The sequence below is a fragment of the Rhinatrema bivittatum genome, chromosome 2 (assembly GCF_901001135.1).
Source record: "Rhinatrema bivittatum chromosome 2, aRhiBiv1.1, whole genome shotgun sequence".
Taxonomy (NCBI): Eukaryota; Metazoa; Chordata; class Amphibia; order Gymnophiona; family Rhinatrematidae; genus Rhinatrema; species Rhinatrema bivittatum.
This window is the reverse complement of record NC_042616.1, coordinates 299056192-299073032: the sequence shown is the minus strand read 5'-3', so window position 1 is coordinate 299073032 and position 16841 is coordinate 299056192. Positions and strand designations below refer to the sequence as shown.

The following is a 16841-nucleotide window of genomic DNA, read 5'->3' as shown; positions in this document are numbered from 1 at the left end:
AATTCCATTATCTACTTCTTTTGCAGTTCTCTGTGCTGAAAGAGTGGGCCAGATGACTAAAACATACAATGATATAGATGCTGTTACACGTCTACTTGAAGAGGCAAGTATCTCTCTCCGTTTTTGTATTTTAAAATATCTATAAGAAGTTTTAAGAGCCTCACTACTAGATCTTTTTCAGATTAAAACAATAGTACTAGAAAAAAGAGTTTAATAACTCAGTAGGAAGTTAGAATACAGGTAAGCTTCTTCTAAAAATATTTGGGATTAAACTTTTGGATGGTTTTGCTTACTTAATCAATCCCACCATTCTGAATCTGTGCATAGCAAATTGCCGCTGTATGTGATCAGCATGATACAGTATGGACAGGAGGAGATTGAATTGAGGAAAGGAGATTTATAAAAACAGGGAATTGGCCATAACAAAAAGTGCACACAATATAATCCCCCTTCCCCCCCCCCCCCCGCCACATACAAAATGAAAATGTAAGAAACGTATATTTTGGCAGGAATGCGGTCTAGACATAAGACGAAAAAAGGAATGAATGTCATACTGCACCCAAAGCAATGGTTTTTACATTTCCCAGGGTATGACATATTTATTTATGGGCAAGTGTGTATATAGCAAAGATTTAAAAAAAATCATATATATATATATATATATATATATATATATATATATATATATATATATATATATATATACATACATACATACACTTGCACTCTCATTTACACTCACACTCTAAAAGGTCCTTTCCTACTCCTATGTATTCATTTACTCACACACAGAACATGAAACAGTCTAATCAAGTATATTTCAATTAATACAGTTAAGATATAAACTTAATATTTTATTATTTATTTATTTATTTTGAACTTTTATATACCGACCTTCATGTAAAGGATACATATCAAATCGGTTTACAGTGAAACTCAAAAATGCAAAGAGCAATACAAGGAACAGGATTGTATGGAACTGGGGGCAAAATCAAAAAACCATGGGAAATATTAAGTAGCAAAAACAAGTCAATACAATCAAAAAACCAAGGGAAAAATTAAGGGTGGTAAATAATAAGGCTTACAGTGCTTTATTGAACAGTAAATGTATGCATTATTTTTGTACTCATTTGGCCTTGTTTTCTTGATAATTAGGGGGTATTTGGGAGTGTCACCGAGCAAAAATCATGTGATTTACAGTTTTTGAATAGACCCATTGTAAAGGCATCCAGAGCAAGACACCATTTCCCTCCCCCCCACACCACTGGAAATCCTGTAAGCCCTCCCCATATATTTGGGGAGGGGGCTGGGGACCAGAAGCATTGGAGACAAGTGGCGCCATCTTTATTTAATAAGGGAGTACAGCATTTTACCATTCAATATGCATTTATTAGTACAACACCCCAGATGTGAACCCATAACTTTGCTCTGCCAAGTTTTTCTTATTAGGCTGTATAAACAACCATGTCAGGTCCTGCCTTGCAGGGGCCTGGTCCACGTCATTAACCTTCCCTCTAAGGGTCCAACTGATTTTTGACTTTGCCTTATTGAGTGCAGTCCTTCTGTCTTTCTTCCAGGCACCCACACCCAATACACAAAAGTTAAAAACCAACTCTGCGGGGAACCATGAACAATGAACATAATTCGCCTTGCAGGGTTACAGGGCTGCTTGACAGACTTTCAAGGTGTCATCAACGATGACATTTGGGCCTTCGATGATGGAGTATCAGTGTTGGCCACTCATGCTTGCACTGGTGCCTTTTTTTCTTTGCCACAGCCTGCAGAAAGCCAGTCGGAGGTGGCAGGTGCAGGATGAGCTGTTCTGTGTGCCTCCACTTCACTGCTGTGCTGCCTCGTGCTTGTCAGGCCCCAAATCCACCTCTGTAATCCTTAAAGTGGCAGCCTCGCCTTGGAATCTGCTGCCGCTGAGCTCCTTTCTCCGCCCCCCCCCCCCCCCCCGCCACCCTTCCTCCCCAGCCCCGAGCCTGCTGAAGCTCCCAGCTGCATGAGTTGAAATGATTTTTATGAGGCAGAGGAATATTCAGAGAGGGGTCAGGGTCCTGTGCAGAGCAAGAGCAGCCATCGGATGAGGTAGAGAGATGGGGGGGGGGGGGAGTGGAGGGAAAGTGACCTGGATGATGGGTGGAAGAAGAAGGGAGAGACCATCGGGAGAGCGGAAGGAGGAACGATTGGACCCTGTCCACTCCCCTCACACAACCGAGCCAGTCTCAAACCAGTGCAAAACCCCCATGCACAACTACCCCATCTGAGAGAAAGAAAGAGAGAGAGTGAGACAGAAAGAAACAACATGAAAGAGAGAGAGAGACTAAGACAGAGAAAATGAGAGAGACTAAGAGTGTAAGCTGTACATATTTTAGTGTTTCTTCTTTTTGGCTTTTTTCCAGGGACCTTCCCCTAGTCCCTAGTGCAGAAGAGAAGCCACTAATGTGGCCCTGTATGAAAGAGGGTTTCCCATCTATGCACTGAATCATAAGGATTTGAAGAAATGTAGTAGTCCCAACATCCACAGCCCGTAAGCAGTCCACTTTCCTCAGGAAACTGAATTGTTTAGGAAATCCCATGCTATATTACACTAAACCTCCACAGCTCCATTGGAATGGGGATTCCAGCCTCTCTGCTCCTGTGCCATTCTCCTGACGTAAAACCACGTAAAATGAGAACATGAGCTAGCAGTTTCATTTTGCACTCGTCCTAGGGGCCGATGCAATATAAAGCGCGGAGAGCGGGCGCTGAAAAGTCAGCGCCCGCTTTTGTAACGCACGCATGGCACCCGGAAGGGGGGCGCCATGCAATACTCAAATTGGGGGGTCGCGGCTGCTGGTTATGAGCACAGACACCGGTAAACTCGGCGTCGATTTTCATAACCGGCCGTCTGCCAGTAATGAAAATGATGAAAACCGACGCCGAGTTTACCCGCGTCAGTCTTCATAAATTGGCGTGTGCTGAGTTTTTTTTTTTTTTTTACTTAAAAAAAGAAGTACAGAAAAGCATCGGCCTCCTAGGATGGGACTTGGCCTGACCAATATGTTTTAAATGCATTCGACACAGCGCAGTGTCCTTCCTCAGGTCAACCCTGTCTGATTCCTTGCCACCACCTCAGAAAAACCACTGTTTTTATTCACTAACACTCTGCCCCATAAGGGTTTGTGCAGCCACCATGGTGAAAGAGCTCCAGAAATGTTAGACTTTCTATAATGCCGCCAGCAGTCCATGCTTCTGGCCGGGGCTCAGCACACCAGGGTCCTTGAACACACTCCAAAACCTTTTTCCTCCAGGAGCTGTTGCAAATCAGTTCCCACTCATGGTTTGATACCCATGAAGCTTACAGTTTAGCTAGCCTATGGAATTCCCCCGGAGGTGGGGCCAGATCAGCAGATCCTGCTTTATTGACCCTGATAAAGTGCTACTTGTGTGATGCTGGCTGTAGCTGATGCTAACTTTTGTAAAAATATTCTGCCCACAGGGATAACCTTGCATGCCACAGGGATAACCTTGCATGCGTAGTTTGTGACCTGCTGGGGATTGTAGCTGCCTCAGAGTTACTGATCTTGCTGATGGTGTAAAGCAAGGTGCCTCCCTCAGCTTCAACAACCTTTTCTTAAGGAGCCTGAACATGATCTCTTTGCAGTCTAACATCCCGGGGTCCCCCTCTCTCTCTCTCTTTTTTTTTTTTTTTTTTTTGCTCTCTTGCAATCCCTTTGAATATTTCCAGCAAGGCTGTGCATGCTTGGGAGCTTGCCAGACCTGCAAATAGTAAACCATCCAGGTAATGGATGATGTTGCTGTCCCCGGATACTTGCTTTATCACTCAATGTAAAATGAATCAACAAATAAATGTTCTAGTGTCCTGAACGTACTGAAGTACTAACAAGAGCCTGAATATCCCTTAGGCATGCATATACTGAAATACCTCCCTTTGAATCTAAAATCTAGTATTCTAAAACAGTGAGCCAAAAGTAACCTGAAAGCTGCAAACGCCCCCTGCCTGCAGATGCCAACCAAAACTGATCATGTGATCGAAAGAGGCTTATTTTGCTGGGGGTGCTAGGAAATCAACAGGCCTCTGAATACCTCTCAATTTCTCTCCCCTTACATGCCCTCAAGGGAACTCCGGTCCACCAAAATGGCACTTCTTTCTTCTCCTCCAGTGACCACCACCAGAATGCCCAGCACAAAACTCTACACTTTCACCTGGCGCACACCAAAAAGTTGGAGCGAAGTACCACTAGCCCTGCACCTGAAGCCACATCACCTTAAGTTCAGGAATATGAAATGAAGGCACAGATTTTCGGCCAGGCCTCTCCCCTAAGACCCACATCTTTGGCCGAACTTCCTGATCCCCCGAGGGACTGTGTTATACACAACAGGGAGACAACAACTGGGTCTTGAAACGATTCACAAATGGGATTTCCTATGTTGGGTCCCAATGCTGCCTTGGTTGCAAATTCTCATTCGATTGTTCTAAAGCAAGGGTGAGCAATTCTGGTCCTCAAAGATGCAAACCAGTCGGAGTTTTCAGGATACCTCTAATGAATATACATGAAATAGATTTACATACGACTGAGGCAGAGTGTGTACAGATCTCTCTCGTGCATATTCGTTAGGGATATTGCGAAACCCCGACTGGTTTGCGGCCCTCGAGGACCAGAATTGTCCACCCCTGTTCTAATGCCGCTGTTCATTTAAATTTATAGTTATCCGCCTTGGTACTAATTTCAGTACAAGGCGGAATATGAAATGCTTATAAATAAAATTGCTAATCTCCCCAAAGGATGGGAGAAGCTATGAATCAGAGAAAATGTCATGGTTCCTTTTTAGAAATAATCCACAATGGGGAAATTAGCATGGCTGGAAAAAGCAGATTTTGGTAGGGTCCTGGCTGCAGTTCCTTTCTGAATTTTAGGATGCCAGCTTGAACTGAATGGCTGAGGTTTGCATTCTTTGCAAGTGACCTTTATAAAGTACCCTGAAAGCTTTCGTAAATGATTTAAGTAGAATGATTGCCACATCTCTTTTGATTATAAATGTTAATCTGTTGCTTTATCCTATACAATATTATGGAAAACCATAACTTGGGGCCCTCTCACCTACACCACTTCCTACGGCATGGAATGTTAATATCCGGTTATTTAGATTTCTGGAAACCTTGCTTGTTCTCAGTGTTGATACCCTTTCCTTGCCATCCTTCTCCGAGGTGGCTTTTTAATCCCTGACAGAGAGAATATATTTCTTTTAAATTTTTGGCCCGGCAGGTTTCCTCCTCCTGCTGAATCAGAGTCAGGACTGAGGTCCCAAACCGTGAGCCTTCCATTGCAGCTTCCCAGGGAGTTTTCCCTATTTTATATTCTCCGTCCCCCCTCCCCAGCCGTACATATTCTGATCATCACAGTGATCGTCCCAGGCTGGGGGCCATGCACCAGGGCTCCTTTTGAGGTTTCTGCAATCATCAGCCCCCAAATCCAGCCATCGGGTGTCACCCTTAAGCAATGGCCACAACTCCCTCCTACCTGGAGGCTGCGAACGCTGTGTCCGCCGCATCCCCGGCTTAACCCAGGCAACGTAGACCCGACGTGGGGATCGACCCGGGGACCTTCTGTACGATAGTACACAGCATCATTACTGAGGCTCCACACTGGCCATATGAGAACATTTCTGTATTTGTTTCCCTGATTTTCTCTTTTAAAGCTTCTGGGAGAGGTGTAAGCCTGATAGGGCTGTGGTACAGAAGACAAATGCTCTCTGTTTTCTCCTCCTTGCCCTCCTTTTTCTACATCTGACTCTGAACTACTCACAGAGCTTACTGAATATTAAAGATACATTAATGTAACTCTTCCAAAATGTTGCATCTTATTCTAAAGCACGTTGGGGCTGATGCAGTATTTGAGCGCAGAAAACGTTCGCTCGGTGCTGAGCGCCTGTTTCCTAACGCGCACCCAGGCACCTGTCCTGGGTGTGTAATCCAATATTTAAATGAGGGATTGCATTAAAAAGGAGGCGCTAGGAAAATTTTGTGTGTCCATAGCGCCTCCTCGGCATTGGGCGCACAGGAGAGGTGGCTATCAAGCGGGTTGGGAAAACAAATGCTCAATCTACGAGTGCCTGTTTTCTCCCACTACTGGCATAGACACACACAAAATACATGGCCTGGACCATGTATCTTGTGTGTTTCTATTTGGCGTCCAGAACTTTTTTTTTTTTTTTCCAAAAACGTTTTTTTTTTTTTTTTAAACTAAATCTGCTTTGATTCCTCCTAATTAGTATCGCTATGATACTATTAGTAGGAATCACAGAAAGCAGGATTTTTCTTTTTTTTTTTCCAATGTGCCCTTGATTGTGAGGGCTGGCATAAAATTTGCCACAATGCAGTGAGGAAATTCTTTGCATTGCGGGGAAATTTTTTGCATTGCGGGGATTAGCTGATAGCCTCATCTACATGGAATTTACATGTGATGAGCGCTATTAGCTACGCAGTAATTTGGATGCGCATTTAGGACACATTAATCCCCATATTGCATCGGGGGTTATGGACGCGCATTAAACCATGCACTAGCCACTGTGCAGAGAATTGCATCAGCCCCATTGGCAGATAGAGAAAAGCTGATCCAACCTAGGTAAAACTGTGCTGAAAACTTTAATTTGATACCAGATTAGACTATTGTAGCTGCAACATGTATGTATGTATACCTATAGGATTAGGCCATTGTGTAGCTACATATTGTGGATCTTTTCATTAGTCCCATAGACTGTAACTGTAAAACAAGTGTGTGTGTGCCCACATAAGCACGTATGAGGGCACAAGCACCCATATACTTTAATTTTAAATCTTCCGCATAAATGCGTGTGTGCGCGCGCTCCTAATTTTAAGTGGTTACATGAGGAAATGTTTTCGTGTATCTTTCCTTAGGACTTGGCTTTTCTCCTAGGACAAGCAGGCTGGTAGTCCTCATATGTGCGTGCCATCATCCGATGGAGCTCGGCATGTAAAACTTATGTCAAGGTTTCTAGAAACTTTGGCACACTTAGCATGCCTAGCATGCCACTTTCCACGCGTCCACGCGGGATCTCCTCAGTCCTTTCTTTTCTGCGGAGGTAGAGCTCGGGCTCTTTTTCTTGGGAAACTGATTCAAAAGTGAGTTTTTTCGCTTGTTTCTTCCTGCGCTGGGTTTCTCTCCTGTTCCCACATCCTTTTTTCGAGTACTGTTTTTGCGCTTCTCCCATGTCCGCCGGTTGTCATGCCTTTTGTGGACCCGGTGAGCCTCATGGCGTCCTCTGGCTTCTGTTGGGGTCCCCAGTGCCCCCAAACTAATTTCCCTAACAGATTCGCACGATGGGGACATCGCACGCACGATGTTTGTAGCTTCGAATTGTGCGCTCAAATGACCCCAAAAGGCCTTCGGGCCAGACTGGACAACATGGAAAAGGCTTTTGTTCAGGAAAAGCCAACCCTTCTCCTCTGGCATCAATATCATCAATGCCCAAAGACCGAGGGGAACCGTTTGCCCTCGATCCCTCGGTGACCACTCCTCCCCCGAGGCCTTCAGGGGAAAAAGGCTTCGGGGATCACCCAGTCTCAGTCTTCTCCAGGTTGTGGACTTCAGGATCGTCCTCCTCATCCTTGGTGCTGGGGAAAGACCGGGCCAAGCACCGTGGGGGGTCTCGGAAGCACCATTACTGGTCTCCATCTGCACACGGTGCTGAGCTCGGGCTGGCTGCGGTGCTTGTCACCTTGCCTCCAAAATGGCCATGACACCATCCTCCTTCGATGCTGGTGGCCCGAGACCGTCCACACCAGTTCAGTGGCGGATGTTGACTCTCCTTGGTGCCCCAAGAAGGAGTTAGCCTCTCCTCTCCCTTCTCAGCCTGCCCTTTCATCAGAGGCTTTTGAGGTGGAGTTGGAACATTGGGTGTGCCTGGCAGTGGAATGTGCTTTGAGCGACAGGAAGCTGGTACTTCTGCTTCCTGGGCCAGCGCCTTCCTGGGTGCCAGTGCCACCACTGATGCCCTCGAGGACGGTGCCCGCACCGATGGCGGTGCCTGCACCGATGCACCTACAGTGCCAGGGCTGGAGTCGTTGCTGGACCGTCTTGACGTCGTTCTCGGTGTCCTCCCAACTCAGTTACTGCTAGCGCCCCATGATTCCTTGGTGGGCCATTGAGCACAAAACACAAGGTGTCCGAGCTGGTCCTCATGGGGGACTCTTCTGAGGAGGGCCAGTCGACGCCCTCCGTGCCATAGGGTTCTCTTGTCCCCTGCCCGTGCTATCAGGACCAGGGCCTAGGCCTTTGGGTCCCTCGATGTCCTTGAGTTCCTCGATATCCTTGCATCCCCCTGTGCCCCTGCCTAGGGATGCACCCACTGCTCCCTGGCCCCCATCTCCAGGTGGCCAAGATGAACCTGAGGGCCCATACCAACCCCTTGGGGGGGACACCTCTGATGCTTCATCGGTGAATTCCAATGGTCTGCCATTGGATCCTTCCCCTCTCGGAGGAGCGCCACCATTCTCCACCAGAGGACTTGACATTTGCAAGGTTCGTTCGGGCGATGGCTGAAACAATTCCCTTTCAACTTATGATGGAGGAAGATGCCCGCCATAAGATGCTGGAGATTCACCAGTTTGTGGACACCCCAAAGGAGGATGTGGCGGTGCCTGTTCACGAAATCTTCAGAGAGCTGCTGCTTCGACTCTGGGAGCATTCCCTTCCTGTGGCCCCTGTCAACCGGAAAGCCTTTTTGGGGGGGGGGGGTGTATCTTGTACAGCAGACCATAGGGTTTGAGAAGCGACAACTCTCCCACTAGTCTGTGGTAGTTGAATCTGCACTAAAGAAGACAAAGGGATCGAAAACCCATGCCTCAGTTCCTCCTGGCAAGGACAACAGAGCATGGGATGCTATGGGTTGGAGAGTGTTTCAGGGCTGCATGTTGGTGGCTTGTATTGCCTCCTACCTTTTGTATATGACCTAATATACCCGTAATCTCTGGAAGCAAGTACAGGAAGTTGCGGATGGCCTGGCGCAGCAGCCTCAGGAGGCCCTTAAGGCGCTTGTCCAGCAGGGCCTGGAGTGTGGAAAGCAGGAAGTGCATGCTACCTACAACATCTTTGGGATGGCGGGCTGAGTTGCAGCAGCTAGCATTTCTGCATGACGTCTCGCCTGGCTTCGTGCCTCGAACCTTTATCCAGAGCATAACCTGTTTGGTGACAAGGTCAAGAAAGCGGTTGCCCAACTGAAGGATCACCATGAGACCCTCCAGCATTTATCGGCATGTGTCTCAGCTTCGACAGCGTCTTCTAAGAGGTCCTCTCAGTCAGGTTTGCGGAGGCCCTTCTATAGACCGAGGAAGTACTACCATCCTGCCCCTTGCTCTTGGCCAAAACAGACCAGCACCAGGGGCAGATTTCAGCAACAGCAGGGCCCTAAACCTCAGCCTGCGGCCCAGGTTAGCCCCACTAAGGGGTTTTGACTGGATGCAAGGGAGCATAATCCAGCTGCCTCTTCCAGTACCAGAGGACCTACTGGTCAGGGGCAGACTCCATTTCTTTGCAGACCGGTGGCCAGTCATGACTTCGGATCAGTGGTTCTTGTCCATCATCTGTCATGGCTCCAGGTTGAATTTTGTTCCGCTGGATTCTCCCATGTGCCCACAGTAGGGTCTCGTCTCACACCCAGAAGAGCTCTGAGGGGAGCTCTTGGCCCTTCTAATGGCCAGAGCAGTGGAACTTGTTCCTCAGAAGCAGCCAGGATGGGGGTTTTTACTCCTGTTATTTTCTTATTCCAAAGAAAACAGGAGGCCTCCATCCCATCCTTGATTTGCGAGCCTTGAACATATTTCTCAAGAGAGAAAGGTTCAAGATGGTATCCTTGGGCATCTTGATTCTCCTCTTACAAAGAGGAGACTGGCTTTGCTCTCTTAACCTAAAAGACGCATATACCCACATCGAGATCCTCCCCAGTCACAAGAGGTTTCTTTGCTTTGTGGTGGGCCATCAACATTTTCAGTACCGCATGCTCCTGTTCAGCCTGGCCTCCGCACCCCAGATCTTCACAAATTGTTTGGCCATGGTGGGTGCCTATCTGCGCTAGCTGGGAATCCAGGTCTTTCCATACCTGGAAAACTGGCTGATCAAGAGCAGCATGCAAGCAAGCGTGTTGTGGTCTTCTACCTTGGACCATTCGGGTGTTGGAATACCTGGGGTTTCTAATCAACAACTAAAAATCCAATCTCTATCCATCATCATGGCTGGATTTCATAGGACACGAAAAAATAAAGAACCCAAACCGACCAGTCCTATCAACAAAAAAATAAAAAAACCAACAAAAGGACACTGTATAACTTTCAGTGCTGTGACACTATGGGGCGGATTTTCAGAACCCTGCTCGCCTTAATCCGCCCAACCGGGCGGATTTAGGCGAGCAGGGCCCTGCGCGCCGGTGAGCCTATTTATACATAGGCCCTACCGGCGCGCGCAGAGCCCCGGGACTCGCGTAAGTCCCGGGGTTCTCTGAGGGGGCCTGTCGGGGGCGTGTCGGGGGCGGGGCCCGGTCGTTGTGGCGTTTCGGGGGGCGTGTTGGCAGCGTTTCGGTAGGGCGGACCCGGAGGCGTGGTTACGCCCGGGGCGGCCCGGGGGCGTGGCCGCGCCCTCCGGACCCGCCCCCAGGTCGCGTCCCGGCGCGCAGGAGGCCCGCTGACGCGCGGGGATTTACGCCTCCCAGAGGGAGGCGTAAATCCCCCGACAAAGGTAAGGGGGGGGCTTAGACAGGGCCGGGTGGGTGGGTTAGGTAGGGGAAGGGAGGGGAAGGTGAGGGGAGGGCTAAAGGAAGTTCCCTCCGAGGCCGCTCCGAAATCGGAGCGGCCTTGGAGGGAACAGGGGTAGGCTGTGCGGCTCGGCGCGCGCCGGCTATACAGAATTGATAGCCTTGCGCGCGCCGATCCAGGATTTTAGTGGATACGCGCGGCTCCGCGCGTATCTACTAAAATCCAGCGTACTTTTGCTTGCGCCTGATGCGCCAGCAAAAGTAGGCCTATTCGCATAGTTTGAAAATCTACCCCTATGTAAATAGTCTTATCTGATAATGATGAAACCGCATCAGCAAGCCTGACAACGGCAGTATGTGTGACAACTGCCATCCGGTCTGATCGTCATTTGTGGTGCTGTTCCTTTGTTAAGACATATTGCTTTAAAGATGATTTCAAGTGGACTTCTCGTATGTCTTTTGAACCAAGTTGGATGCAACACAGGTGAAGGCCTTTTTGCATCGCGTCAGGGCGCAAGCACTACCAACCCTGGCGGAGGAGGTCCGGCATCTCCAGCTGGTCTCTGCACGGCATATGCTGCTGGGGCACATGGCTGCGACAGTCTATGTAATCTTGTTTTCCCCGCCTGCAAATATGTCAAGCCCAGTGGGCCGTACGTTCCCAATGGTAGCAGGCCACCCAGGGCCTTCAGGTCCACAGCCAGGTTTCTCCTTCTCTCAGGGCTTCCCTGGCTTGGTGGAGGACCCCATCCAATCTGGAGCAGGGGGCGTCCTACCTGGGTTGGGGTGCCCATATAGATGGCCTCCGCACCCAAGGTCTTTGAACTGCTCAAGAAGCTCAGTGTCAGATAAACTTCTTGCAGCTGAGAGTGATCCGGTACTTGCTATGGGCCTTCCGGGATCAGCTGTCCAGCAAGGTGATCCTCATGTGGACAGACAACCAGGTGGCCATGTGGTACATAAACAAGCAGTGGGGTAGTACAGATCTGGAGCTGGGCCCTGTCTCAAGAGATGTTGCTCTGGGCCATGTACTTGGCTGGTACAGAGAACACCCTAGCAAACAGGCTAAGTCACACCTTCCGGCCGGCCCCACAAGTAGTCCATGAAGCAGGAGGGAGCAGACCAGATCTTTCATCTCAAGAGAACCCCGGCCATGGATCTATTTGTCTCCCCCTGCAACAGGAAAGTCCCTCGGTACTGCTGGCTTCCGGGTCAGATGGCCAGTCAGCCACAGATGCCGTTGCTCTCCATTGGGGAGGGGGCCTCCTGTATGCATACCTTCCACTTCCATTGGTGATGAAGACTCTCTTAAAGCTTCGCCAGGACTGGGGGACCATGATCCTCATAGCCCCCCATTGGCCGAGGCAAGTCTAGTTTGGGTTCAGGTTGTTCCTGATGTTACCAACAGCACGTCTTTTGTTATGCCCGTTGGCACCTAGTTTGGTTTCTGTTGGTCCCATTGGTCTCGGGGCTAGCCTGTAGCTAGGGATTCATCCACATGTGAGGACTACCATCCTGCTTGTCCTAGGAGAAAGTGAAGTTGCTTATCTGTAACAGGTGTTCTCCTAGGACAGCAGGATGTTAGTCCTCAGGAAACCCACCCACCACCCCACAGAGTTGGGTTGTTTTATTTTTCATGATCTACTGAAGAGAGACCCCGCGTAGATGTGTGGATAGTGGCTTGCTCAGTGTGCCAGTCAAATTTTCTAGAAACATTGACATAAGTTTTCTGTGCTGGGCTCCAGCAGATGATGTCACCCACATGTGAGGACTAACATCCTGCTGTCCTAGGAGAACACCTGTTACAGGTAAGCAAGTTTGTTTCACACACGCAAATGGGCACATTTTAAAACCTGTGCACGTGAAGGAAATAACCAGTTTGACAACTTAGTCCACCAGTTTATCAGTCTATCACTAGGTCATCAGAACCCCTCTGATTCTTTAGCTTGCACTCCCCCTAGTTTACCCTGTCCCCTCGCCCAGACAGTTTTTGGCTATAATGAGTTTTATTCTGACTTACACCTGAGAAGGAGCAGAAGTAAATATATGCAGGTAACAGACCGACACGTGCTGCGTTCGCTGGTTTTAAAATCTGGGATTTACGCGTGTAAATGGCCCCGCCCCAGAAAGCCCTAAATCCGCCCCTTTTTTCCACATACATGCATGTATTTTTCCATGTTTTAAAATAAAAGTTGCTCATACTCAGCCAATATATTTGCAGATTTGGGCCTTTTAACATGAACAACTCTTTTAAAACTCACCTCATAGTGCATAGGGCGTGCTGCCTAGGAACAGGAAACATACATAGTGACACTTTGCCTAGGAACAATGACCTGGTCTGATAATTACATAAGAGTTTTATTATAGCACCAGATCATGTAGAAGAATGTAAGCCTCCACTGCATTTGTCCCATTATATATGTGGATCTATAGTTCTGATGTATCCAATGAAAGCAGTAGAGTTTCCACATTACCATATATTAGATATGGGCCACTACAAGGGCACCAACTCCCATTCCTTCCCCCACTCATGCAATACTAAACAAGGTGGGTCATTATCCTATGATCAGTTCAAGGCTGTAGTCAGCCAGATCCAGCAGGCAGAGGCAGACACATAGGCGATGACTAGACCTAGGTCCAAACCAGAGAATCAGATCGAGGAAGCAACGTGACTCCAAGAAGATAGACGCAGGAACAGGCAGGAAACAGGATCAAACAGGAGCAAATTTAGAACTTAGCTGGTCACCAATGCCCAAGGCAGACAATCGAAACTAAAATGAAGGTTAAATAATTCAGCCAATATGGCCTATCTGATGATGCAATGGGCTGGAGCAGACATGAACCAAAGCAGGCTCAGGTAAAAGCAGGGGCAGATTGCAGGAAGATGTTGGCCCGGGGGATTTTTTTCAAAACCGGTCCATGGGTATCTGATGCCCTTATGTACTTTTCCTGCAGCATGTGTCAACAGCTCCCCGAAGCACGCCATTTGAACCCTGGAACCTGGCAGAATTGAGCCAAAATATCTCTAAAATAAACTTTATCTTTCCTAAATAACTAAGAAGGTGAGCACATAGTAGACTGGGGTGAGCAAAGCTGCAACCCCCATTCCATCCATGCAAATTGGTTGGGCCCCCTACACATCTGCTTTATCTCTTATAGAGATATATCCTGGATTCCCAGTCTGGCTCTTGAACCGGTTCCAAGTAATGGCACTGCCAGCCAATGTCAGAACACACACACACACGCTCAATCACAAATAGATGTTTAGATTGCAGAAACTTTATTGGCGCATACACATTGACACCCAAAAGACACACATTCTTTCTCAGACACAAAAACACACCCACACACTAAGAATGAGCATGTTTGTGTCAGAGAGAGATACCCACACACACACATACTCTCACAGACAAAGTGTGTATGGGTGTGTGTGTCTCTGACACAGACACACACTCTCTCTGACATGCTACTGTTGTGCTGCTGCTTATTTGTTCACACAGTGCTCCCAGTCCAGCAATGCTGCATCCTGGTGTACAGTTTTTGCTTGCTGCCAGTCCTTCCCCATTCTGCAGCAGCCCCCTCCCTTTCCCAATCTCTTTCTCTAGAAGACTCGCTGGTTCCACAGCCAGCTGCTTCTCTCAGAGCTCAGTTTAGTCACCTCAGACAGGCCCGTCCTCCTGGCTTATCTCCTTCCTTCCTGTGCCTGTAGCTTGCCTCCACTTCTCTGCCACCCTCCCACCACTCTGGTGCATTCCCATTGACTGCAGGCTACATAATCTTCTGCTTTTATAGCTCCCCAGGCTCTGCTCTGCCTACTGACTGCAGGGGAGGGGAGACGAGAAGTGACCCATACTGTTCCCTGGGCTTATGGCCGAGACTGGGGAGAGCCACTAACCCAAAGCAGCACAGCTCCATATGGAATCCTTCTTTCTCGTGTGGAGCCAGTGCAGCCAAGGCTGGTGCAAGGATATTAGGTTTTATAGGTGAATTTTACAGCCTTGCACACTCTTGGCCCCATTCTTTTCACAAATAATTAAAAAAAAAATGCATTTATATTAACTGATTTTACACGACAAAAAACATTGTGTGCTAAGGTAAAAATATCATTTACAACATGTGTAGTATTTACATGCACTGCTGTGGTACCAACCAGAAAATTCTGCAATAAAAGACATCTGCTGACATATGGTATTAAGACTATTGTAAATCATGTTGACCCTCAGAAAGCTTTAACTAAACTAAATTACAATATAGAAAACTTCCCATATGAAAACAGCAGTAACTGCCAGCACTCAAACAGTAACAACCCTACCTTTAAAAAGGCAGCACTGCAAATATTACACCAAGCCCTAAAATACTAATACACCTGATATTATGAAAACAGAACAAGCCAAGTTGTGCTATATCCCTAAACAGAAAATACATGCTAGCAGAATACTTCACCTCAGTCACACATGCAGAGCACAAACATACCCTCACCAAATACAGAATAAAGTGACAATAAAATATAACTAGAAACATACAGACAAAAACTGAATTGGAAACAGTAACAAGACAAACTTTGTATGCAGTGCAACAATGGAAAAATAGAAACATCACCATTCCTCATTAAACATCAAACAATAAAATCAAACTATAACCATCAATTATAATAGTAAAACTAATCCCAAGAAAAGGCTAAATATTTCAGAGCAGCTGATGAATAGAATATCCAATAATTAAAAACATATAACATTGTTTTTTTAATTTTCCAAACATCATTAAAATATTTAAAAAACAACAGACACAATAAATAACACCGAATAATTAAAATTAAGGCTAAAAAAAATCCCCTGCTCTCCAAACCTGGGAACTTGAGACTCCAGTCTCCATGAGAATTGTCATGGATTACTCAGGAATAGGAGGTATGCTCAAGCTTTCTCCTCTTTCTCATATGTACTCTCTAACATGCATGTTCATTTTTACACAAACTGCCTTATATTCTCTTTCACACATGCTGACTAGCTCACACACATGTTCACTGACTCGTTCTTGCTCATACACATGCTCACCGGTTTAAATAGTCCTCTTTCTCACACACTTGCTCATTGACTCATTTGTTCTCTCTTACACACATGTTCACTCACTCTCACACACGTGCTCTGGAAACCACGGCAAGCCTGACTTTATCATGCAATACAACAATGGAAAACAAAAACATCATCATTCCTCAAAAAACATTAAGCAATAAAGTCAAGAGATATAAAACATTCATAATATTAAAACCATACTAATAAAAAGAATAATTATGTCAAGCAAGCAACAGCCAATGAGCAACCAGTAATTAAAGTGACTCATTCATTTTTTCTTATTTCCTAACACCAACTATTCAAACAGTAGGCACATGAAAGAACACCCCAGAATTTAAAATATTAGGATTAAAAAAAACTCCAGCTCTCCGTACCTGGGATCTTTTGATTTCCAGTCACCCACAGATTGTTGTGGATTAGGGGAGTGGGGCCTCACAACTTTATCCTCTCTCTCTCTCTCTCTCCCCCCCCCCCCCCCCCCCCCCCACACACACACACAGGCTCTCTGTCACTCAAATATATGCTGTCAAATATGCAGGTGCTCTCTCTCTCTCTCTCTCACACACACACACACACAATCTCGTTCTCACATATGCACAGGCTCTCACAGACACATGCAGGTTCTCTTATACATACACAATCTCACACATACTTAGGCTCTCGCTCTCACACACATGCAGGCTCTGTCACGCTTATACACATGCAGGCTTTTTTACACATATGCAGGCTCTCTCGTACACACACACATGCAGGCTTCTCATGCATACATGCAGGTTCTCCCTCTCTCATAAACACACAGGCACTCTCTCACATCACACGTAATCTGTCTTTCACACACACAAGCATACACACATACAGCTTTCAGTCCTCCCCCTTTCTTCTGGGCCTTTTCTGTGGCTGCTGTTGGATGGCAGCGCTGCTCCTCACTGCTGGGGAAGGAGGCCACTGCTACCACACTGCTTCTGCAAGGTGTGAGGGGGGAAAGGCCGTGCAGCCTTG

The 16841-nt window shown here is 47.2% G+C and overlaps 1 protein-coding gene across 6 annotated transcripts in view; it reads left to right on the top strand.

Moving 5' to 3' along the window:
- The window catches only part of TRAK1 (trafficking kinesin protein 1), a 250356-nt gene that overhangs the window by 128755 nt on the left and 104760 nt on the right, over positions 1-16841 (top strand). For all 6 annotated transcript variants that reach the window (XM_029589678.1, XM_029589676.1, XM_029589674.1 and 3 more), the window contains one exon: positions 27-103. In XM_029589678.1, coding sequence (XP_029445538.1) covers positions 27-103 — 77 coding nt within the window. The remainder of the gene's footprint in view (positions 1-26; positions 104-16841) is intronic.